This window comes from Cariama cristata, unplaced genomic scaffold (assembly GCF_000690535.1).
Source record: "Cariama cristata isolate BGI_N322 unplaced genomic scaffold, ASM69053v1 scaffold22617, whole genome shotgun sequence".
NCBI lineage: Eukaryota > Metazoa > Chordata > Aves > Cariamiformes > Cariamidae > Cariama > Cariama cristata.
In genome coordinates, this window is record NW_009626438.1 from 44068 (window position 1) to 68155 (window position 24088).

Genomic DNA, 24088 nt, shown 5'->3' on the forward strand with positions numbered 1-24088 from the left:
TGTAACATGTCTTCTTACTGGCAGCAGAGCTTAATCGGTGACAACGAAGCACGGAAGCTAGATGTAGGGTTTTTTCCTGACCTTGAAGGTACTGTTACACATGGCTTGCCAGGAACACGAGTTCTGCCCCTCATTGACCTTCAGCTATGCTCAGTAAATGTAACCATGTTTTCTCATGCTTTTTGCAAATCATTAGAGTTTGGCTTCTTAATTAAATGTAAATACTCCTCTATTACCGTCACCTTCCATTGGCTATTATTACAGAAGTTCCAATATAATGGGGTAGTGCAGATTCCTTGTGGGTTTCTGGAGAAGAAGCTGATGAGGGGCTTTGGTTTTTGTAAATAAATGTATTTACTTCCTCAGAATTGTATCCATAATTGTCTCCTACATGTCCTGTTGCTGTACATGATGAAGTTTGAAATGTACCGTGTTTGGCTAAAACACGGTGATAATTTAGAAGCACAAATGGAACTTGTCCAGAGGGCCTCACATCCATCACACGTTCACTTTCGGAGTCATGATCAAGCTTCACAGTCATTCTCTCATCGCTGTCCAGTGCCTCTAGATTTGTAGCGTGATGGCTAATATGCCCATATTTGGGTTCTTTCATACAAATCCTTCTTGTTTGCTCATATACTGAGGGCATTGGCAGGAGATGACTTAATTGTCCTATAGCTTTAGACTGGAAACATTCTGATTTTGGCAGCAAGGAATTAGCTATTGAGTTTGAAAAAGAACTTTCATTAATGCTCATTTTTTCTTGTAGGTCTCTGTTAAAAGCTAACTTGTTTTCTTCTTTAATGAGGTGGTGAGGTGGCTGAATCCTGGTTTCTGTTTTGTTGGATTTCATGATGCCAGAATCGTAAATCTCTTCTTTGTATCTGCTGGCTGGCATGGGTGCTGTGCAGGCTGTAAAGCTGTCAGATAGAGCATCTTGGCTGTATCTTCTGTTTGATATGGGCACTTGCAGGAAAGAGAAAACATGTTAATTACTGACAATGAGCTCGTATACTTCTTAGACTCTAACACTTTTTATGACTGAACTTTAATACCCATTTGGTTTGGGTCAGATCCAAGTCCCAATGAAGACATTGGAGACATTCCCATTTGCCTCAGTGGCTTTGGATAAGTCTCTTTAAGACAGTGCTGAAAGGTAAAGAAAAAACCCAACCTGTTCAGAAGGGCCAACAGTGTTGAACAATTCTGAAAAGGTTTTCCATGTGAAATGCCCATTTGTTTATTTGACTGAATAATTATAAATCTCTGTCATTATTAATATGGTTAAATCGGGGAAATTAAACCAAAGAAATATTTGGAAACGTGACCTACTATCAAAAACCTTGACCTTAAGCAAGATCTTTTCAGAGATTTATCAAACGATCTACCAAAGGATGGATAACACTTGTAACATGTCAATGATTCAAGACTAGAGTAAACCAGAATTTATTCTTCTTGTCACTGTGGAAGTGTATTGGACACTTGCCCTTGTAAGGAAAGAAGTGAAAGTGTAGTATTAGATCAGTATCTAATTCGTGATATCTATTTGTGATATATGTAATATCTCGATTGTGTCACGTTAAAGGCTTTGCTTTTTCTCTTTGAAAAACTAGCGTCAGATATTAAAAACGCCTATTGAAAAGCAGGATAAATACTTCTTGAGTAATGCTCTATCTCTGCTTTTAAGGTACTACCATGTAATAAAGCTGTATGTATAATATAAATGTAATTTACAACGTACACTGAGAATGTTTGTTTGAATGTGGGAGTACTAAACGGGGTATGCATGGAAAATCAGAAGCTAGATTCTTAAATTTTCAAGACAGTATGAACCTAGGATTTCTATTCAGGCTTTTCCTCTAAAATATATTGAGTAATCTTAGTTTTCTCTTAAGTTTCTGCATGGTAGCTGAACTCTTGAAACAATTTGAATTGTTTTTTATCATTTTCTGCTTGGCTTACGCAGCTTTGCTTTTCTGTAAGCTCCCCTCTACAAATGGTAAGGGGAAAAGCCACTGGTCTACTCCTATACAGTATGGCTAAAATTAGGCGAGTGCTAATTTTTTTGCACTGTCTTCTATGAACAGTTTGACAGTTATACTACTCCTCCAAGGCATATTTGAAAGTTTTATGTTAAAGGTTAAAGGAGGCACTTAGCAAATTTCTCAAATTAAATGTAAACTCTATTTTGTGTTATGCGCACTGAAAGCCCTGGACACCTAAATGCCTTTTGTAAAAGAGATTTTCTGTTTTTCTAAAAATTTTATTCAACATCTTAAAACTTTTGGAGTTCCCCTGTAGTGGTTGCTGACGTAACTGTGCCCACTAATAATTAAATACTCCCTGTGCTGTAGTAGACTGGCAAAGCCTTCATGTATAACAGAGGGAGCAGAAATAGCTCAATTGTACATTTTTTTATATGCAGAGCTTCATTAATTTCAGAGGGAGTTGCACCACATAATTAACACCAGAATTTAAACAGGAATCATGATCCAATTTCTTCTTGATCAACCCACCACCCTCCTAGAAACAACAACCCTTCAAGTTACTCTTTTTAATTTCTGTGTATATCTTTTGTACCAAGAAGCATATGCAGTCCTAAGTAAACTGAATTCTCCTCAGCTGTTGAAAAATGGCCCTTTTAGATCACAAATCAAAACAGGGGTTCAGCCACATGCTTGAGTATAACTTGGAAATTTTACCAGTGTAATTATACTACCATATTTTTAACTCCACATTTGGCATTTTTACTATGAAGTCAATATACGTGCTGAAAGCTACTGACATAGAACTAATAGAGTTGAACTAATCTGGTATACTGGTTTTAGTGTTTTTCCCACTCAAGACATCCACAGGAGTGATGGGGCTGTTCTCTTACTGCAGCATGGAGTATTGTTCCTTCATGGCTCCACTCTAGTCTCTGAACAAACGATTGTCCTTTTCCATTTTTAGAGCCCACACTTGTAGAAGCTGAAACATCACAGCAGCCAGTTGGCCTCTGTCTTCTTATCTTCATTTTTGTAATCTCACATTCTGCTGGGCTGACGGCTGCAAGGTACCAAGAAGTAATTTGCATACTTGGGAGATTTACAGGATATTATCCATTTTATTCTATCCTGTTTCTCAAGCATGGTTTTCATCTCTTTTGTTGAGGAAGAAGGTAAGCATTTGGCTAATTGCTTGCAGACTTCCATTAAAGTTGTCAGCACAGTTGTGGAGTTAGACCAGACAGTTAAGCAAGTCGCGTCTGCAGTGCAACAGAGCGCAGTCCTTTCTGTCCGCTCACATTCAGAACAGTTACCGGAGCTAGACTTAAATCTGCTTTTGTCTTCCTTTGTAGACAAAAACCCAAGGATGTCCTGGGACAGGCTCCTCCTGGGGAATTTTTCATACAGAATTTAATAGAAAGCTGACCGGCTGCTTTGTGTTGCTGTAGAAGGGCAGCACTGCAGGGCTGCTCCCACCCCTCTGGGCTGAGGGCAGTTGCCCGAGGACCTCCCGCAGCAGGTGCACAGGGACCCCATACATTTCACGTTGCTCCAACGCTGACAACGCTTTGCAGTCGTTGAAGTCAGTGCATTTAGTTTTGGATGCTTTCCAGACCACTCTTCTGCCAGAGCAACTGAGCTATGTCAAGTGAGGTAGATACACTGCACCTCTAATGTTGTATATCATACCAGGGTGATAGCGGCTTTCTAGAAGGCCCGTTACGCTTCCTTACACTGCCTCCATTCACAGCAGCCTACAACTGCACCAGTGAGCTCGGTCCTTCGGGCGTCACGTCTCTCTGAATTCTTGCCAAGCAGCTCTGCTCTCCCGCTGGCGCACAGGGTGCAGCTCAGGCAAGTTGAGGGTAAAACCTGGAGGTAACAGCCCCATCAGCTGGCAGCCTGCTCAGATCTCAGCATCCAGCCATCCAAGTGGGAACAGGAATGCTACTCTAGCAGGTACTGGTCTTTGTTTAAAACACATCATGTCTATTCCTAGTTACAATATACTAGAGCGATCTTTCCCCTGTCAAACACAGTGCTGCAGCGAGGAGCATTCCCTCCTCATCTTTAAATAGTGCAGTCAAAGATCAGATGGTGCTCAGTGGGGAAAGACACTTGCAGAAATGGTATTTCATTCACAAACGTGCCTTTCTGTACCAAGACATTAATAAGTAGAGCTGCTCCTTGTTCTCTCATTGCCCCCATCTATTTTGGTAACAATGAAAGAAAGGCATCTTGGAACTAGGTTAAAGCAAAGAAAGACTGGTGCTCAGCCTCGATCTTCATGCAAAAGGTATGCAGTCCTTATCAGCAGAGTTTTGCACCCTGTCTGTGAAAAACTGTCTGTTTTTAGGACACAGCTGAAGCCCTCTTCACGCATGCTTTGTCTTGCATAATTTTGCTTGGGCTTTCTGATCTACGCTAACCTCAGAAAAATGTTTTGAAGACAATATGCCCACACTTGAATGTTGACATGTAGCCCACGATGTTTCAGTATGTTTCCTAATCCTTTGTACAAGAGGGACTTCAGAAAAGAGGAGCGATTACTCAATTGCTCTCGGTTTTGCTGAAGACCAGCGAGCAGAACCACTGTGCTGCTCAGGTCACGCGCTCCCGTGTCACAAAAGCATGCTGATACTCCTCCGTGTCAAACAAGGCAAAGAGACAACAGGTCTTAATACTGTTCATGCCCATGAAAAAGACATTTTTTAGATTAGCTCAATATCTGTGCTGTGTCCTGGTCTGAACCCTAACTGCAAATCATCTACATCACGGGCTGATGTTGTAATTACTACGTTCTCCATTATTCTCCCTCCAAAAACAATACCAAGACAACATGATCTTCAAGACCGCTTTGTCTCTAATGGAATACACTTTTCAAAGAAGATGTCATGTATATCTTCCAGTAGTCACAGGCTAAAGCTGGGGAGTTGGTTTGGGGAAGGAAGATAGGCCAGAGCTTTTTCACAGGATTTTCTTAGTATTCTTCATAATTTCCTGAGTTCTGGCATGATGAGTGGCACTAAACATCACACAGATAGTACGGACTGGCCAACAGCATAACTTAATGAGAAGTGGGTGCTGTGGTACCCACAGTAGTAATGTGTTCATTCAAGTGTACAGAGGAAACTTCCCTGACTGAGAATATGGTTGTCTTCTCCAAAGTTTCTTTTCTGATGGCTAGGCCAGCTGGAAAAAAAGTGGAAGAAGCTTCAAAACCGCATTCTGAGGCAGCAGCATCTGATTGGCACGCAGTTTTATCTGCTACGTGCTTTTCCAGAGCTTTGATGGCTTGGCATGATCATCTTAAAAATCTCTGATCTCTCCAAAAGAAGCTTTTTCCACAGAGAAAAATGTCTCTGGCCTACAGCACTTTTGGCAGATGTTTCTATGGATGTGATGTGGAATAGCCCTTGCATCCAACCCGGTTGCCAGATGTCATATTTGGCATTGCCTTTGGATTGAAGATAATGATGCTAAGCAGATCCTCTCTGCTTTGAAGCTTACTGGCTGTCAGTTTTTCAGTGAACCACTGGAAAAAGCAGCAGTTGACAATGTAAGGAAGATCAGAAACCCCTTTCAATTCAAAGCAAAAGTTGCTTCCAAAGATTCAGATTGCTCTTCTGCCACCTGCCTCAGCAGAAGTACATCAGGGCTAATTCTCCCTCAGGAGGAAACAAACTCTGGAATAATTAGATATAAATCCTCCTTGAAGTGGAGACTCCATTTTTCTTTCCTCTCTTATAACACTGTGTGTGACATGAAGCAATGATCTCTGACCAGGCCTGAGTTTGATCATATTCTTTATTCCTTCCTAAATAGTACAATTGTAAGTGCTTTTGCAGAGAAGTAATTGTACCAACTCAGTTTTCATCAAATGCCCAATAGCTAAACATCCATTAAAATATATCTGTGCTCAAAAGAGAACCCACATCCCAACTTAAGCAGCAAAATCTTAAGCAGAGCAAGAAGTAAGAACCGCTGGTATCACAGCTACATTTTTCTATTGGTGAGGAAATGGTGAAGGTATGTGTGCATGATGAAATGGAAAAATACCAGCAGTTGCTTGCAGGTTTTTTGTTGGGATTTTTTTTTACCCTAACGTATTTAACAGTATTCCTGTGGAATCCTTCTGACAATATATTTACTAGGAGTTATCTGCCCATATCAACCGACCGATGGTAAATTGCTTGTCTGCTGCTATGCTCACTGGGCTTTTCTGGAAAATGTTACGCCCACAATCAGTTTTACAGACTGTTCTCTGACCAGGCTGTTCTTTCCACATCCACTCTCAGTGTATCTGATGGCACCCGCTGACCAGCAAGGGCTGGATCTACTTTTCGGTCAGTCTTACGGCATTTGTTAGTCTGAAAGCAGAGAAAAAAAGCTGGGCTGACTTCTGTACACCTAGAATAGCTTTGTTCCTGCAGACTTACTGGGGATCTGCAGGATTTACTTCAATCCTTATACTTATCCTCAAAAGATGTAGCTTTTTTTTTTTTTTTTTTTTCCACAAAGATACAGCACCTTTAGAAAGGACAAAACCATTTCTTATTTTTGGTCTAAAGCTACTCCTTTTCACACCCAGTCCACAACAGCAACAAAAGGAAGCCAGCAGATTACAGGAGCATGAGCTCAGAAAAAAACATTTAACCTGCACTAGGCTGTAAGAAGAGCTTCAGTCTTGCTCTTTTTCAACCTAAACACAGAACAGTAAAATAAAATGCTACAGTCAGCTAGGTGAGGTCAAACAGTCCTGTGAAGGACAAAACCCTGGGCAGAAGTTATTTGCTCCTCTGTGGGAGACACATTCAATGGCTGATACTGTCTTCTGTCTGATGTAGCAAGTTCAGCTTTTAACGTCTGCAGATATTCCTTTCAGATCTAGGCTATCTGATGTCATGTCTCTAAGTGAATAAATGCTTGTTTCTGGTACTCGAGAATCTTGAGCCTATCTTTTCTAGCTTTTTTTTTTTTAAATTTCCACTACAGCTTCCCCCGTCCCATCCTTAATGAAGCTAGAAGAAAGGAGTGTTTCCATCTCGCTTTAGAACACTGTGTCAAACAGTCAGTCCTCATCAGTGACTTTTAACTGATCAAAATGGTGTGTGCAGATAGATGTAATGTGTATGAGATCTAAGCATTACAGCGTATCTTAAGCTTCTTTACATTTAGTCACTTTATAGTTTTGCAAGGTTAGTTCTTATAGGTTGCCACCTCAGAGAGTCAATGTCTTCAGTGCTTCCTTCAATGTACTTGAGCTGCCCATCTGTATAGAGACAATGCAGTTGATCATGGAGGAGCACTGAAGTCATTTTCAATTAAAGCAGGAGACAGTGCATTTCATTTACTGTAAGGTAAAGACATTCAGATTGGCTTCATACTCAGAAAGGACAACCTTCAATTTTTACGGAAATAGATCACATTTATTTTAATTTCCATACGTGAGCTGAAGTACATGTTTCTTTCTGACTTCAGCAATGACTTACCTGAGCAATTCCACTAACTAAGTCTGATGATAGTGCGAACCATGAAGGTAAACTGTGCCAGTATTAAAGGAGATGCTATCTCTGCCCTGTTCTAAAAGTGATTCTGGTGACTACATTTTTGCAAGTGACGCTCTGATAATATTCCTAATCAAGTGGTAATGGGAAGAAGGATGAACATATAAATACTGTAAACACAGTGGCTGTTACACTTCATTGTTTCTGATTTTCTGTGTTTCCTAAACACCTTGTAATTCCTGCTTTCAGACTACACTGATAAAGCTTTCCCAGACACCCCACAGCTTTGCTTTGCTTTTTTTCTTTTTTTAAAGTGACACCCACCTTCATAACTCTGTGCAAGATTATGTCGGATGATGTTCACTGGCTGATCAGGAAGATTTTTGGATGGTGACTGGCTGTTGGGTACCAAGGAGTTGGCATAATGCCACTGGCATTCTCCATTTGTCTGCAGCGTACTCAAGAAAAATCGAGCCACTTCACAAGGTGCTCCTTGAGACTGCCCAAATTTTGAAGGCAGCATTTGCTTTTTGCTACTGAAGACATGAGAATCTACAGGGAAGTGTCCATAATGGTATGAGAAAGGCAAGCTATATGACGGGGCATATAAAAGTTCACTGTTTTCTGAATGGAAGTTTTGTTCTTGAATGGTGGCAGCGTTCGCTGCAGGGCTGGATCGCCAGTTTCCCACCTGGCTGCATTCCAGTTTGTCTGTTTGGAATGAGCTGTATTGCTGGGGGAAAGAAAAAAAAAAAGGAGGGGAAGAGAGTTAAATGACTAACTTTTATATGAAACCGCATAACATATCATACAGGCGCCCAGAGCTGGGCCTCCTTGAACTGCAATCTCACTGGCTAAAGGGACTGCCTTACCAGTACATTTAAAGTTCCTTGTCTTCACGATAACTTTACCTTCACTTAACATGGGAACAAAAAACTATTTTGTCATCCTCGGGTTTATTTGATAATTTTGCCAGTTGGATTTTAGCTAGTAAGTGTAGGCAGTTGTAAATACCAGGGGGCACAAGTTTGTTGCAAAGCACTGGAAGCCACACAAATACGATTTTGCCTATGTTGGCATGTCAAGCTTCAGAATGGTAGGAAGACAAAATCTGTCCTTCGCATCAGCTTCTATCACAATGATTTTCTCTTCCCACTTTCTCCCACCCTTCTCTCCAGACTCCAAATGCTTTTTGGGCTCTCACTGTTTCGAATGCAGTGTATGGGCTAGCTGCATTCACTGCTGGTTTACGGTAATAGTAGCCCCTTCCAGCAATGTTCTTTGCAGTCTCAGAACATCTCATGGTTGGGGTCAGTCTCACCAACCCCATTTTATGGAGAATCTCCACAGTTTCCTTTCACGTCTGGTTCTAGCTCATCCAGTGACAGAGAGAGATATTCCAAATCCCACTCCAATGCTCTCTTTGCTAGGATTCATTCTTATGATGCATTCTCCAGCATAAGGAAACTGCTAGTACCTATGTGACATTAAGAACTCTGCATATCGACAATGAATAAGGTGCATTCTACACCAGCTCAAATTTTCACAACACAGCTATTCCTAGTACATGTTTTTCTTCTTTTCCCAAGAAAGCACATTGGTTTTGAAGTACTTTACGTACTCCGTATCTGAAAGTTTTTGTGTTTGCATCACTCGCCAGAGTTGGTTTGTACTACCTGCGCTGTCACCCCAAGAACCAAAGGGTCTTACTGCATTCCAGCCTACAAGGGAGTTCCAGCAGCAGAGCACACTGTAGTCAGTTTTACAGTCAGTTCAGTTCTGGCTGATCTCTGTCCTGTCCCAAGCACTCTACGACAACAATTGGTAAATAAATATTGCTGAAAACGTTACCTGTTGTGGGTAAGGCGTTGTTCTGAGTTTTGCCTTCATTTTATTACTTTTGGGTTTTACTATTTTCCTTGTTTCCTGCGAGGTAGATACTGAATTTCTGCATGAAAACTGTGACTTAGAAATGGTAACCTGGTCCAGTGACAACTGAAGTTCCTTATACTCAATATCTCTGCAAAAGAACAGTCCGATAAATTACATACTTAAACATACCGCACAAATACAAAATATCTTCTTTGAAAATACAAGTTAGCTTTCATGTTTTCATTTTCACTCTTCCAAGATTTTCACTGAGTCTGCAGTGTGAGTCTGGGGATGTCAGCAGGCAGTGAATCTTATGGTCTGACCTCATCCCCACGCAAGTCTATCATGACAAACGTTCCAGTGGGAACTGCGTTAACATCTTTGTAGTAAGTGTCCCCACTGTTGAAACTTAAGCTGTGCCAGCTTCTTCTCAGCCATCCCTGGCACCCTGCAGTTTGGAATCACAGCCATGTCAGCTGATAGAAAGACACAGATCAATTCATTTGTCTCCTCCTCAATCAGGAACTGGTCTCTGCCCTGGCTTTCACAATTAGCCCTGAGGAAAGGAAAAGGAGCAATGTTCCTCTCCTGTCAGCGCCATGTGCTTGTAACTAGACCACAGGAGCTGCAACGTTGTTTTTTCTGACAGTCCCTAGACTTTCATTTCTGCTCTGTTCTGTCCAGTTTTATCTGCCCTACAGACAGGGCGGATTTTTGGACAAAAGAGGCTAAAAACCAAATCAAGAACAGACTGTGGATCGTATTTTGAAACATTAATTGATACAGTTCTGATGATTAAATGGTCTCCCCTGGTTTTGTCAGTAGCAACAGCAGAGCATATTTTTGAAAGGATAACTAGAAAAAAAACTACTTCTCTCTCAATTTCTGTCTAGAACTCATTTCCATCACTTTTTGATGGTGAATAACCTGGAAGTAAATTCAACTCCAGAATATGCTGTCATATCCCCAGCACAGTGGCCTCCTTTTTACTCAAATCACTTGCCCCAGCTCATGGGACTCAAGCAGGTTGCAGGGCCGTCTTTCCCTCATGCTGCTGGCTCTCTCACCTGTAGTGGAACGAGGGCAGCATTAGCCAGCGTGTTTAGGGCTGAGTACCTACTTCAAGTAGCTTAAGGAAACACCCTATGGTTTCTCAAGTCCTACATTTTAACTCCCCAAAGTCAGGTATCAGAGACAATATTGTAATATGCAAATACACATGATCCTACCACACACACGATGCAAACACATCTTACTTTCAAGTCAGGTAAGAAATGGACCAGTCCAGACAAAAGAAAGGAGTGTATAGTTCCCTGCTTTTTAACACTATTCAACACAAGGGCTGCCCGCTATCCCTTTTTTTCCTTTTCCCCCACAGATAGTCTCTTCAGTCACAGCCTGTTTTGCTATTACTTATCCCGCCTACTCAGTACAGATTTCTGTCTCTCTCAGGTTTATATCAAGATGCAGATGACACCAAGCTGAGTGGTGTGGTTGACATGCTGGAGGGATGGGATGCCATCCAGAGGGACTTGGACAAGCTTGAGAGGTGGGCCCATGAGAACCTCATGAGGTTTAACAAGGCCAAGTGCAAGGTCCTACACCTGGGTCAGGGCAACCCCCAGCATCAGTACAGGCTGGGGGATGATGTGATTGAGAGCAGCCCTGTGGAGAAGGACTTAGGGGTGCTGGTGGATGACAGGCTAGACATGAGTCAGCAATGTGCACTCGCAGCTCAGGCGGCCAACCGCATCCTGGGCTGCATCAAGAGAAGTGTGGCCAGCAGGTCGAGGGAGGTAATTCAGCCCCTCTACCCGGCTCTGGTGAGACCCCACCTGGAGTATTGCATCCAGCTCTGGAGCCCTCAGCACAGGAGAGACATGGACCTGTTGGAGAAGATCCAGAGGAGGGCAACGAAAATGATCCGAGGGCTGGAGCACCTCTCCTATGAGGACAGGCTGAGAGAGTTGGGGTTGTTCAGCCTGGAGAAAAGAAGGCTTCGAGGTGACCTCATTGTGGCCTTCCAATACCTGAAGGAGGCCTATATGAGAGATGGGGACAGACTTTTTAGCAGGGTCTGCTGTGACAGAACAAGGGGTAATGGTTTTAAAGTAAAAGAGGGTAGATTTAGACTTGACATAAGGAAAAAATTTTTACAATGAGGGTGGTGAAGCACTGGAACGGGTTACCCAGAGAGGTGGTGGAAGCCCCATCCCTGGAGGCATTCAAGGTCAGGCTGGATAGGGCTCTGAGCAACCTGATCTAGTTGGAGATGTCCCTGCTCACCGCAGGGGAGTTGGACTAAATGATCTCTAAAGGTCCCTTCCAGCCCAAATGATTCTATGATTCTAAGGTAGGAATTTTGTAACACCTTCATGACTTGAACTAGAATTCATAAACTGCAGGTCCAAACCGCTGTACATTCACCAGCTCAGTGGGAGCTATTTGCCATTGTGAGAATGTAGTTTTGCCCTGAGTATCTGTGCAACCCAAGGCAAGTGAGGGAATCCTTGGTGATTCACCTGTCCCTGAAAGAAGAAACGCTTCCTACCATGTCTCTGCCCAGCTGGCACTGTGACCTCTCCTGGGTAGCAGTAGCTTCCACTGTGTCTACACATCCCTAGCGCAGTTCTGATGCCAATTACAGACCTGGGCTCCAGGTCTAAAGCAAATGGCTACAAGTGGTATTATGTTCAAACACGAGGTAATCATCAGGAATACTAGGTCTTTTTAGCTCAACGTAACTTTCAAGTGGGAGGATACGAGGAGAGAAAAGTGGCTGTAACATGCAAGCACAGAATGATACTGGAAGATACAAGTAAAGCAAACTTAAAAGATTTAATTAGTAATGAACCAATTACTGACAACACACAAAATGAATCAATTATTGATAAGAGGTAATGGTACGAAGTATTTTGACTTACGTAAGGACATAATTGACACTCACTATGCAGTGAGGCCGTGATGAACGGCTGTTATGCACAATAGTGGCGTAGCTCTGTACCCAAACCCAGCCTCCATGCTTGGACAGCAGTCGATAGTACTTGGTTGTGACTTGGCCTTTCACCAACACTGTAAACACAATAAAAAAAAGCATTTCACATTGCTTGGACTTGTGACCGCTTCCTGAAGAGATTCATTTGGAAGGTAGGACTGTCCTCCCTCCTCCCTCTCCCTTAAATCTCCTCCCAAGGTCACGCTATTGTTTACAAATAGTATGTTGCAAACTATTAAGGGTTGTCTTCCTTCTTTTCCAGTTCACCCTGCTCTCTTATGCTTACATTCTGAAAAAAGTCTTACTGTTTCTATTCTTCTAACTGAAAAAGAGAAATTCAAGGCAGCAAAAGTATTTTGAAGCAGACACAAGTCACTTGAATTTTTACAGTATATTTGGAAGCACTTTTGTCATTCGTATCTTGATAGATTATTGTGTACTTTGCAATGTATTTTATGCTATGATGCTATTTCCTCCGGAAGCTCTACATTTTTAAGGTTGATTTAAAAGGGTAAAATTAAAATACTATTTGGTTCTTAAGCACACAAATAAAGTCAAGGACAGAGATCAGTTATCTGAGAGATTTCACTAGAAATGTAATCCTCTATATACACCAGTTCGGATTCTCTGTGCACAAAGATGTTTTTGACGTAAGGTTAGGCTATAATAGGAGTTGTGCAGCATCTCTAAATATTTAATCTAGCCACAAATATTTCTGGTTCAGTGCCAGGCATTTATCTAATGATTCATGAGAAGATAATGCCCAGCCTCCCAGCCTTCAAAGGTGGTTCTTCTCTTGTGTAACCTTCTCTAGGAAACTCCATCTTCTTACTCTTCTATACAATCAGTTATTTATTTTAAATTAGGAAATAAGGGATTGAGCTTGCTACAAAAACTATGTCCAAAAAAAGTGATCAATAGCAGCAATTCCTTTCTATAGTATATGACTAAAATGGAATTACTGCTTGCAAATGTAGGGCTTGTACTAGACTGGACTTAGTAGCAAAGCTCACTGTAATTTTGTTCTCTCATTTACACGCTTGGTGCAGAAGCAGATACAGAATAAGGAAATAAAACAACAGCTTTCTCTTTCAGTCAACTCTAGTAGAGCAAATGACCACTTGAAATGAAAATATATGGCCTTGTAATTGGTATTCATAGCAGATTTTTTTTGACAGGGAGGGCATCAAATATTAAATTGGGAACTAAGGAGTGCATAATCTTTTCAGGTTTGTTTACTGTTTGCTAATTAACTATATGGCTATCAGTCATCACTGGGGTTGGCTTTTTTTTGTTCAGTTGTTACTTGGGGGTGTAGGGATTTGTCATTTCAATAGTAATCAGAGACCACAATATTGTGAATAATGTGAATAGCCCAACATAAGACTGACAGAAATAGAAGAGCAAGAATTCTTGTTCTTGCGAAAAGTCTATAGCATAGAGGTCATCTCTCTGGACTGCTTACTCTCCTATCAATCTGTGCACGTCACAACATATTTAAACTTTTCTTCAAATCCAGTTAATCTCCCTAACAAAATCAGGCTCTTACAAAATGGCCATAGACAATTCTTTCTGGAAGTGTCGGTTCTCCTTTCGTTACAGTATCCATTTGTTCAGAAAGCAACAAGGTAAAAACCAACATCTTGCAGGACATTCAAAAACCCATCCTTGTTGACACCAAGCCACTGCTATTTAGTCTGAAGTCTCTTTTCGATATCAGCTTCTTACCTCATACTTCCTGGGGTCCTTTATCATGCCTACATTTCTACGTGGAATACTCTATGGGATAGAGGTGTGCATATGTACAGATAATTAAGAAAATCATGAGGAATATGTGTGTAAGTATGTAAACACACCTACAAAACATAAAGGCATGTGTACTCTTTAAGTGTAATATATCACTCCAAGATAGAAGACTTGTAGCTGCTACTCAAAGATTCAGTGTAACAATGCCAAGTAAGTCTGTTCTAAAAATATTTCTTAATAATCAGCTATGCTATATGCCATGGAATCACTATGTTTCTTGGTGTTCTGTAATCCAAATGGTCCAGTTCTAGGAAATGATGCTTACATTTTGCCCTAGATCATCTAACAGATATTTTTTGTAATGTGGTCTAGGCTTTTCAGAACTAAATCTTCATGCTAGTTTAATGGTCAGGTTTTCTTTGAATTCAAAATGCCTTGCTACTCAGTCTTCCAAAACAGAAATTAATGCTGTAATGGATCGCTAGCTATAACAAAGTCCTTCCGTGTGCTTTGGGACTAGTTTTGATTTTCTCTCTCTCTCACGGATTTTTTTGAAATCCCTGTTTTAGCTCTCCAGTTAAGACAGTATTTTAAAAGATGTGAAAACCACTGAAGGCTACAGTGTTCAGCTTTCCTTCCTAATTATATGTATAAACCAATATTTCTCCTGGGATGGGGGAGGACTCCATGTCTCCTGCATTTTTAGCAATCTGGGGAAAGTCTGACCTTGGCTAGGGGACAGTAGCTGTGCTTCCGATACAGTAAATTAGGTCAATTTCCATTTGGCTCTGTGTTAAATTATCCTGTTTGATGCTGATGGGGAAACCTCAGAAAAGGGAGTGAGGTAAATCCCCTACCAAGACAATCAGTGCAGGCTCAGACTTCTTGGTGGCCTCTGCTGCAATCAAAGGGGATGACTCAGTGGCTTTAGCCTTGGCTCTGAGATGTGCCATTTGTAACTGGGTGTTCCACTGTTGTGGCTCCCTCCTGGTTTAGCAGGCAAGCTGAAAAAGGCACTGGGCTGGCTGGGCTGGTCCTTCTGGTCTGTCATAGATGGCTATTTTAAAAAGCAGAATAAAGCTTTTAAAAAGCTATTATTTCCAGCAGGCTCACAGGCATGTGGCTGGGAGTTCCTAGCCTGCACTTAAGGATACCACTAAGAGAAATGGACTTCTTGGTTCCACACTCGCAGCAGTTATTGTTTTAGCTTCCCTGGCACACACAACCTGGCACGCCATCGGTCCAGCCCTCCAGCAGCCTGGTCCATGGATGGTGTCCTAGCAGACTCTACAGTTCTTTTGCCCTCCTAGAAACTAGTGCAGCTCTGCCAGAAGTCTTGATCGCTGGGGGAGCAAAAGTAGGCTCAATGCCACAGACAGGGTATAAACTGTGCTCAGCTATAAGATAGGTTCTATGAAAATGTAGGTTGACTTCCAGGAAGGAGCAAGACTGTTTGGTGAGGACTTCAGCTGGGGCTGGGGCTGGGGCTTGCCTTGCAAAGGCACAGAGATTTGACTCTTGTAAAAGTTTATGTGGGAAAAGCAATGATGTTACATGTGGGATGTACAAAATCCTCCTCACAGAGAGACGATGGTACAAATGAAGTGATTTCTCTGAGGGCAGAAAAATGTTTTCTCCGTACTGGAATGGAGGAATATTTTGGCTGTACTGGAACAGCTTCTCTACCCTGTCTTTTTGAATGCAAGATCCTTAGGCAGGGACTCATTCTTTGTGTGGCCACATTTCCCCAGTTGCAGAGCAAACACTACGTATATTGATGGTGCCACAGAAATAAATAACACTAGTTCAAATGCCAGAACCTTTTTCATATAGCTGGAAGCTAATCAAATGTTTCAAACAGGAAACACTGTTTGCTGCCAGCACACCTTAGGCAAATATTCGCATCTACATTTTCCTCATAGTCTGATGCTCTTGTTATATCCCTTCTAGCTTGTTCTCCTCACTGTTCCCTTTGTTTTGTTCTCTGTGCTGCCTAACTTAAAGTTCACTTGCTTTAGGTCTTCAGTTTGGGAATTTTCTTTCCTCTTTGAAAAAGCAATTGGTTACCTAGTTTAGGGTTGCCTTTTTTTTTTTCTTTTCTTTTTTTTCTTAATACCCTTATTAGGTGTAAGATGTTTCTCTCCAGATTTCTTCATCAGATGACACTTAATCATCAGATTGCTTTATAGAATCGTACATCAAACTTGCCAACCCTTTACGGTTCATGTTCCTAAGACATTTACTCATGGATGGTGGGGGAGTTATAACAGTGCTCCCCAGAGAAGTTTGTGCACTTTACATCTGTTTTAATAATTCCTATTACTTGGTATTCTAAACATGATTCTGCACTGTTCCCACTGTTGCCCAAGCATTAGCCATTATTTTTTGCTTCTTGGCATTTATTTGCTTTGAAACTTCCATAAATTTTTATGCATATGTCTCATATTTTTTCTTCTGTTTTTAAACTTTACAATAATTTATCTTTGTAATTCAGATACAGTATCTAGAGAATTGCTTTTAGTTATTCTGTTTGGTTGAGGTTTTTTTTTTTTCTTGTGGGAGGAGGTCATTGAGGGGGTTAATTCAGTAAACATGATTTGTCTCTTTATTTAAAACTCTGGTCATACATAGATCAAACTGGCAGCCAAAGCACAAGTCTTCTACCACGCACACAGAATTATCCACTACTGTGATCTAAAATGAAAAACTGTTTTCCAGAGATGGTTGTGGCTATAATGGTTTTCTCTCTATACTGGTTGACATAAGTATTTCAAATAGTCTTGTGAAAATGAGTGATATTTTGTACAGGTCTACAACATCACACCCAGATGCAGATGTTCACACCACAAAGAAGATACTCCCAACGGGACATGACCATGTACCCTGGTCATTCTAGTTTTCAGTTTGCAATGGCCCAAAGTATTCAATGGTGTTTTGGTAAATATGAACTTGCTGTAAAGATCAGCTTCTGCTTTCCCAGGTGTTGCACACACTGCCATCAACAGAATTCGGCACTTGGAATTTCAGCACTGACTTGCCAAACGCAGTTACAACCTCGTTTATATTCCAGATCTTCATGAATGGCCCATATTAAGGTGAAGAACTGACTTCTTTCTCCTTCAGAAAGCCTAAAAGAAGGATTTGACTCCAGCTGCTTTCAGCCCACAGGAGCAATCTGGAAAAAAATTCACTGACATTGGTTTTTGGATGTCATCTTTGCATCACATGGGCTGCGGCAGACTGAGCCAAATCCAGAGTTCAGCTATTCCCTCAATTTGCTTCTCAAATTAATGTGCTACTGAAAGAACTACTTCCCAAATCCAGATGTCTGAAGATATGATTAATGTCTCTGTTGGAAGATGGGGAATTATTAAATTTGTAATTTTTTTCCTGACACTCCATTCTCCAAACCTCATCCACATGCTATTAATGAACATTCATCTGAGGATTTTTTGCGTTTGCATTCACTTCAAACATGGGATGATTATTATTCACATATTTCAGAAGAATGGGGAGCTGTTGCATAATTTTTTCTTTTAACAACAGAGGCTAGTAAAGTTCAGATTTTCCCCTCTCACTCACTCACTTGCTATTGGTTTTTTTCCTTCAAGAGTTCACTACCCAGAATCAAGTCCAAATTTTTGAAAGAGCCTAGATCCATTAAGTAGAAAGACAAAAATGGCCAGATATGGTTTGTTTGGGTTTTTTGGGGGGTTTTGTTTTTTTTTTTTTTCCAGAAGACCAGTATATTTAGTATTCTAGCTTATTTGCAGAACTAATGGTTTCCTTAAGTGACAGTCAAGCACTTTTGAAAATCTAGCTCCAGTCAAGATTTGGAAAGCTTTCTCCACTTTCCAGCATAGCTCTTCTTGTCTGCAAAACTTCTTACTCTACTTAATAAATTTCAGTCTAGTATTCTTTTTACTTACATAGATGATGAGCATATCGTAAATGGAAAACATCACAGCCATGAACATGGTGGTAGAGGGTTTTTTCTATCAGATCTTGGGGCTCATATCCAGTTAACTCAGTCACCCTGGAAAAGCAAGATTCCATAATAAGCAACATTTCTAGGAACATTCAATTTCATTAACCTAACATTTGATTGGGCTAACAAATCAGGTGCCTAAAAACCACAGAACAAAATGTTAGTTTTGGGAACAGAATCCTCATCTTATAAGAAAATAAACTCTTTCAACCCAGCCAAAGCAAGGTGCAGCTATTCCCTGGTGCGCCTTACACACAGGCAGGAAAAGAGTTCTTTTACTTGTGTCCACTTTGGGCTTTTGCCACTGCCATGCATGAGCCTTTGCACAAAGATCCAGTTGAGGAGCATTCATGAAACAATAAAACTACTCTTGTGGACTGCTGACACATTTTGCATTTTGCAAACGTACAACTGTAGCATGTATGTCAGTCCATAGAAGCTGTGATCATGGTCTATAAATAAATTCAGGCTAACGCCTAACAGAAGAAGGAAGCAGGAGCTCATTCCAGCTGAGAATGTGGAAAGACAAGGAGCTATGAAGATCACAAGCTAAGAAAAGGAAGACTGAAGCTAAACTTCAGAAAAACATCCTCCCATGATGAGAAGTAGAATAATGGAACAAATCTGAAACAGCAGCATCTCTGCAGATGTTAAAGAACCGGACTACACTGGTCAGACTTACACTGGATCAGACCTGAAGAGTCAAACTTCATGGTTCAAAATGGACTTTTGTTTATTTAGCATAGTTGCTTGAGAACAAAAATCCTTAAAGTACATTGTGCAACTCAGCTATAATGTGGCTTGTTTACCTAGTGTCGCTGGGGGTGTTTTGTGCTGTCCTGGACTTTCTTCACCTAAAAAGGCAGAACAGAGGTACCATACAAAGGCATGTCTACATTAACAGGCAACACAGCCCATTAGCAGGCAACCTGTAGAGTAAAATTGTTACTCCTGAGGACCTACTTCTGCAGCAGCAGGTGTATCTGCACATTTTAATTTCAGGACTTTTACTTGGGACTAGCTCTAGTTTAGGCCTGTGGACTGAAACCTTTATCATAGTTGGAGTGCCTTAGGCATGCTTTTGGAGGTTGTCCTCCAGTTTAGAGTCATCCAGAAGGAATCCAGTTCACATGCCTAAGGGCTCCTCATGACATGAACTGCAGTGCAATGAGTGGGGACAGTCAGGACATTCACTTCAAAAGGATGCTTCTGGTCTGAACTTAAACACTAATGAGGATACACTGTATCAGAGAATAACACAGAAGTATCTACAGAAATTAACACAGAGGTCTCAAGTAACGTGTCATTAGGGGGTTGCAGATAATGTAAACTTTGATTACTTTTTTTTTTTTTTTTGTAACTATTATACATCTTCTTTACTCTTACCCTAACACTAGGCAATCATGTGGGCCCCACAGAGACTGAGGACTTTACACTGTACTTGAGAGAGAGCGTTGAGGGTGAGATTCTTCTGAAGAAAATCAGAAAAACAAAAACAAGACCGAAAAAAAAGGCTTTGCGGTCTGATTTATTATAAATACAGTAGAAATACATCCATACCCCTCCTAGCTACACCTTCATCTGGGAAACTCTTGCATCCCTTTGCCTCCATCAGGGACTGCCAACGTGGAGAGAGCATATGTGGTCTCTTTCTGCAGGAGGATATGTGAATATATGCTTGTGTTTCTCCTCTGCAGTGTGCGCTGTTCCTCCTGACTTACAATTCCAGAGGCCCAAATTCTCACTTAAGCCTATCAGCATGGTGAAATACCGCTGAAAGATCCTTCTGACTTCATTGCAATTAAAACAAGGTTGCACTTTCATCCTGCTCACTTAATTAGCAAGTACAGAAACAGCTAATCCAAAACCAAGCAAAATCCCACAAACCTAAGCCAGGTGTTAATTTTTCTGGAGATTCAGCCTCACTTTGAGCTGCTCTTCCCATGGGCCAAGAAACCATCATTAACAGTTAGAAGGACACACAAACTTTTGAGAAGTTTGAACCTGGAAATAAACTCAACTGCTTGATTTCCTTAACACAAAACCAACCCCTCAGTAAGCCACTGTAGGGAGCCTGGGGTCTGAAGATTGTTCTTTGCATGCGACAGGGCACACAGAAGGAAACAGAGCTTGCCCCAATGATCAGCTCTGCCCTCGAGACTTCTTTAAAGCCTTCATAAGCCATGTAGCAATGAATGCATAGTCTGCACCACAAAAATCAGAAGCAGCAGATCACTTTGGAGGGAAGTAACTGTCTCCTTTTCCCAGTGACCTTGACAAATGAACTCCTGTGTGCTTTACATTGCATCAAGTGTCTAGAAAGGCTTATTTAACTGCTCCTTCCTATGGCTTTCATACTGGCCTGTCTGCTGTGATTGTTACCTCCAAAGATCTAGCAACACTTTTCCTTGTATGGATACCAGAAGCAAGCCTGAAAAGAGTTTTGTCTTATTCCTAATATGTCCCTGCTCTAAGCAAATATAATTTTGTTTGCTCAGCTGAGAGAGCAAAGGGCTTTCGTAATGCTTAATACCCCCGATTGTCCTCTGTGTGGACAACACCCATCTGCTCTTTGGTAAACACAGCTATGCAACAGCACTAGTTCTATCTGTGCTCCTGTCAACACCTCTGGTTGTACTGTCTCCTTTGAAGACAGGTCTCCAGGCAGTTCCTCTTAGGCACATCATTTCCTTTCTTCCACATGTAAAGACATGTTGCTAAACCCTTTGTGCTTCTTTGTAGCTGTTATATTAGGTAAAGCATGCCCCCAAAAAGGGAAGGATTCCAGAAACAACTAGTTCTTTGTATTTTAGCAGCTGATGGTCCACTATCTCATTGACTTAGCATGGAGAAAGAGCATGTTCTTGCACGATTGACCTGCCACGCAAAACTTCCCCACTGTCTTGGATACAGACTCTTTTTCACGAATACCATTTCTGCTTCTTGTAAATCCAGCAGGCCAGGGAAATGAGAGAGTATGTGACATACTGCTCCATAAGCAGGGATTCTTGAAGAATGATCATCTTGTCAACAGTCAAATCTGTTATATTGTCTGGGAACTGGGCTTTTCCCCTCAAGGTATCTTGAACTGCACTGTACAAAGTATCATTGTATACTAAAAGATACCACATTTCAAAAAGAGAGGAATGAATCATTTCATGAATCCTTCAATCTGGTTTTGTGCTTTTCTCTTCTTAGCTGGTATGTGACCTCTACCACTTGAGAATGGAGGCAGGGTTCTCTTTTCTCAGCAATGCCTTTTTCCCAAGTTTTGTTTAAGGCTGTGTTTTCGTGTAGCAGCCAATTGAATTAATTTTCGTTCTAACAACTCCATTAGTAGGGTCGGTTTCATTGTTAAGGCAGTACCCTAAAGTGCGGAAGACTATGTTTTCTTACTACTCTATCAAAAGCTTTCTGGATGACTCCAGCACATCATTTGATCTCAGTGTTACAGTGTGGGTTTTTTAAATTATGGATGATAATACATCCTTATTCCTTTCGCAAGCTTTGTATGTTAAAATTTATGTCCTTTAAGGCAAAAATGTATTACTGCTCATCTGCCAATTACTCACAGCAAGAAGGCTTCAGTTAACTCTCTGAAACTGCAGGTAACTATAGGTTAAATTATACAGGCTTTTATATGTTGACATGCAAGACAAAGTATGGTTTATCCAGCTACCTGAAGCGCTTTGAAGACCCACATGGTCTTTGTGTTTCAGATCTATTTTGGACTGCTTTATTTTTTCATGGATATTTTGATCTGTTTGGAAACCACTGTGCCTTATGATAACACTTGACTTTGAAAATATTTTATGCTAGAAATGAAACAGCTGCTTACCTGGAATCTAGGAATATTAATTTTAAGTCCAAACTTGCTCTGAACATAAACATGTTACTGTGAAGTTTGATCTCAGTGATTGCACTGGGAGGTAAAGATTGACCTACAGCCACCAGTCCAACGATTTGGTAACAGGAATCATACAAAGACATATCTAGCATATACTGTCGTATCTTCAAATAGCCACTGCAATGGATCACCTGGCATGAGAAGAAAACACACTCAATATCTGATGGCAATGGAAGAGCCTGCAAGTCAGCTGACCAGCCAGTTTCAATGAGGTTATAAAGCAATACACCCTTGTAACACTTAAATGCTACATAGTCTGTGAAGGCTTCAGAAGTGTGGTGAATTTATAAATGGAGATTAAAACACAGGAAATGCAGTTTTTGTGTTTACTGCCAACAGGATTAATCCAGTATTAAAGTGCTCGCTCTTTCGGGACTATCTAGACCACTTTCTAGTTAATGTTTTAAACTCCCTTTGATATAGATTTCCCGTAGATACAGTCAGAATTCCTGTTCATCAATCAAAAAATCTGGAAGTTGCTTTTTTTAATGACTCTCTCTCACACACACACACAGAGGTATATATAAACATTTACATTTTAATGAGTTATTATTCTGATGAAAAACAGACACTTTAAACATCCAGTGGAGATTAATGCATCACATTTACAAAGATTAACCACTGCATATGTAAATGTCCTAGAAATGAGTTCTAAGTTCTCCAGTTGAATTCAGATGACGTTCTTTTGACATGTGACCAAGCCCAGGGTCTTGAGAACAGATTCCTGAATCCCCGTATACAATTCCTAATCACAGGAGTGATAACTTCAGTGTTAGACTGTAAAAATTCACAATGTCAGTTAAAGAAGGGGGAAAATTGTAACCTGGGGACTATTCCAGAACGTTAGATTTATTTAATGTAGGGCTGATGTTTAGAAATCATCTGTGCTTCTGCCAATTTTCTAGGCATACTACACATCCTTCAGCTTAATTTCTGTATTTGTTTGACTTGTAACTGTGTTCAATGGAAAGGAACACTGTATTTAGTACTCCTCAACAACTTACAAAATGGTCATCTATAAATAGGCTCCACCTGTATAACCTTCCTTCTCTCCAATCACCAAGTGATTAGTATGTTTAGCAAAAGTACAGGAGCAAGCAAAACAAATTAAAAATCTCTCAGCAGATCCTACTAATTCCCATACTATTTGATTCCTGAGTTTTTCCTGCACTTCAGCGAATCAGGTGATATTTTCAAAATTTACATCCTGACTCTGTTTACAGTCAAAGAGAATAAATTTAGGCCAACATCTCTCTAGATGAATACATCCTTAAATGTTTTGCTGTGTAAACTTTTAATAGTGAGGAAAAGAAGAAAGAAAGTGAACCCTCTGATTAGTAGTCATAAATGGGGGAAAAAAACCAAAAACATACAGAGATACCACCACTACAAGCTCTACTCTTTTACCTGATTTCAGATTCAGCTTTGGGATAGAATCATTTTTGCTGGGAAGCAGCTGAGCAAACAGAGGTCCATGTAATGAAGAATTATCAGTCTAACCAGGTAGACAGCAGTGTAAATAGGCAGATATATGTCTGGACCTTGAACACATTCCTTAAAAGAGCTCTGCTTCTCTTGCATGCTTTTCTTTTTGTTTTTGAATGACTCAAACAAAATGAATCCTCACCAGACTGTATGTGACACACCCTTCTCTCCTGATGCTGAAGTGACAGAATTATATCATGTAGCCCAAAGAGCAGCAAATGCACACTGTAAAGCCGAAAATAAGAACTACCTGAATGGCAGGTGTTATTATAGAATCTCAGCACTCACTGTGGCTTCTGATTTCATGTGATAAATAGAAAATTAATACAAATTATAAGATTTATAAACGGACGTGGTGGTTTAGTACAATTCAAGCCTGAGTTGATAGTATGCTTGTTTAGGGTAACATTACAGTCTCATTAATGTTGAGGTAATTCTGGTCAGGTCAATCAGGTGACTTGTGCAAGTGGGTGACTGCTCAGCTGGAGCACGGTAACACCGAGGCAGAAGGATGTGGGAAGATTTCCACATTCCTGTGTCTGGGATCCTGCCTCACCTGCCTCCAGTTCCAGAGGGGAATAGGATCTGGCTGTGTGCTCT

At 40.8% G+C, this 24088-nt stretch overlaps 1 protein-coding gene across 1 annotated transcript; it reads right to left on the minus strand.

Annotated features, from left to right (window-relative positions):
* Positions 1–238: 238 nt before the first annotated feature.
* Positions 239–22134, minus strand: SIM2 (single-minded family bHLH transcription factor 2; the record flags this gene model as incomplete). Its single annotated transcript, XM_009704048.1, has 6 exons — positions 239–966; positions 7820–8228; positions 9347–9515; positions 12292–12439; positions 18038–18144; positions 21935–22134. Coding segments are annotated over 6 exons (1761 nt in total), but the record flags the coding sequence as incomplete, so codon positions are not given.
* Positions 22135–24088: the final 1954 nt, after the last annotated feature.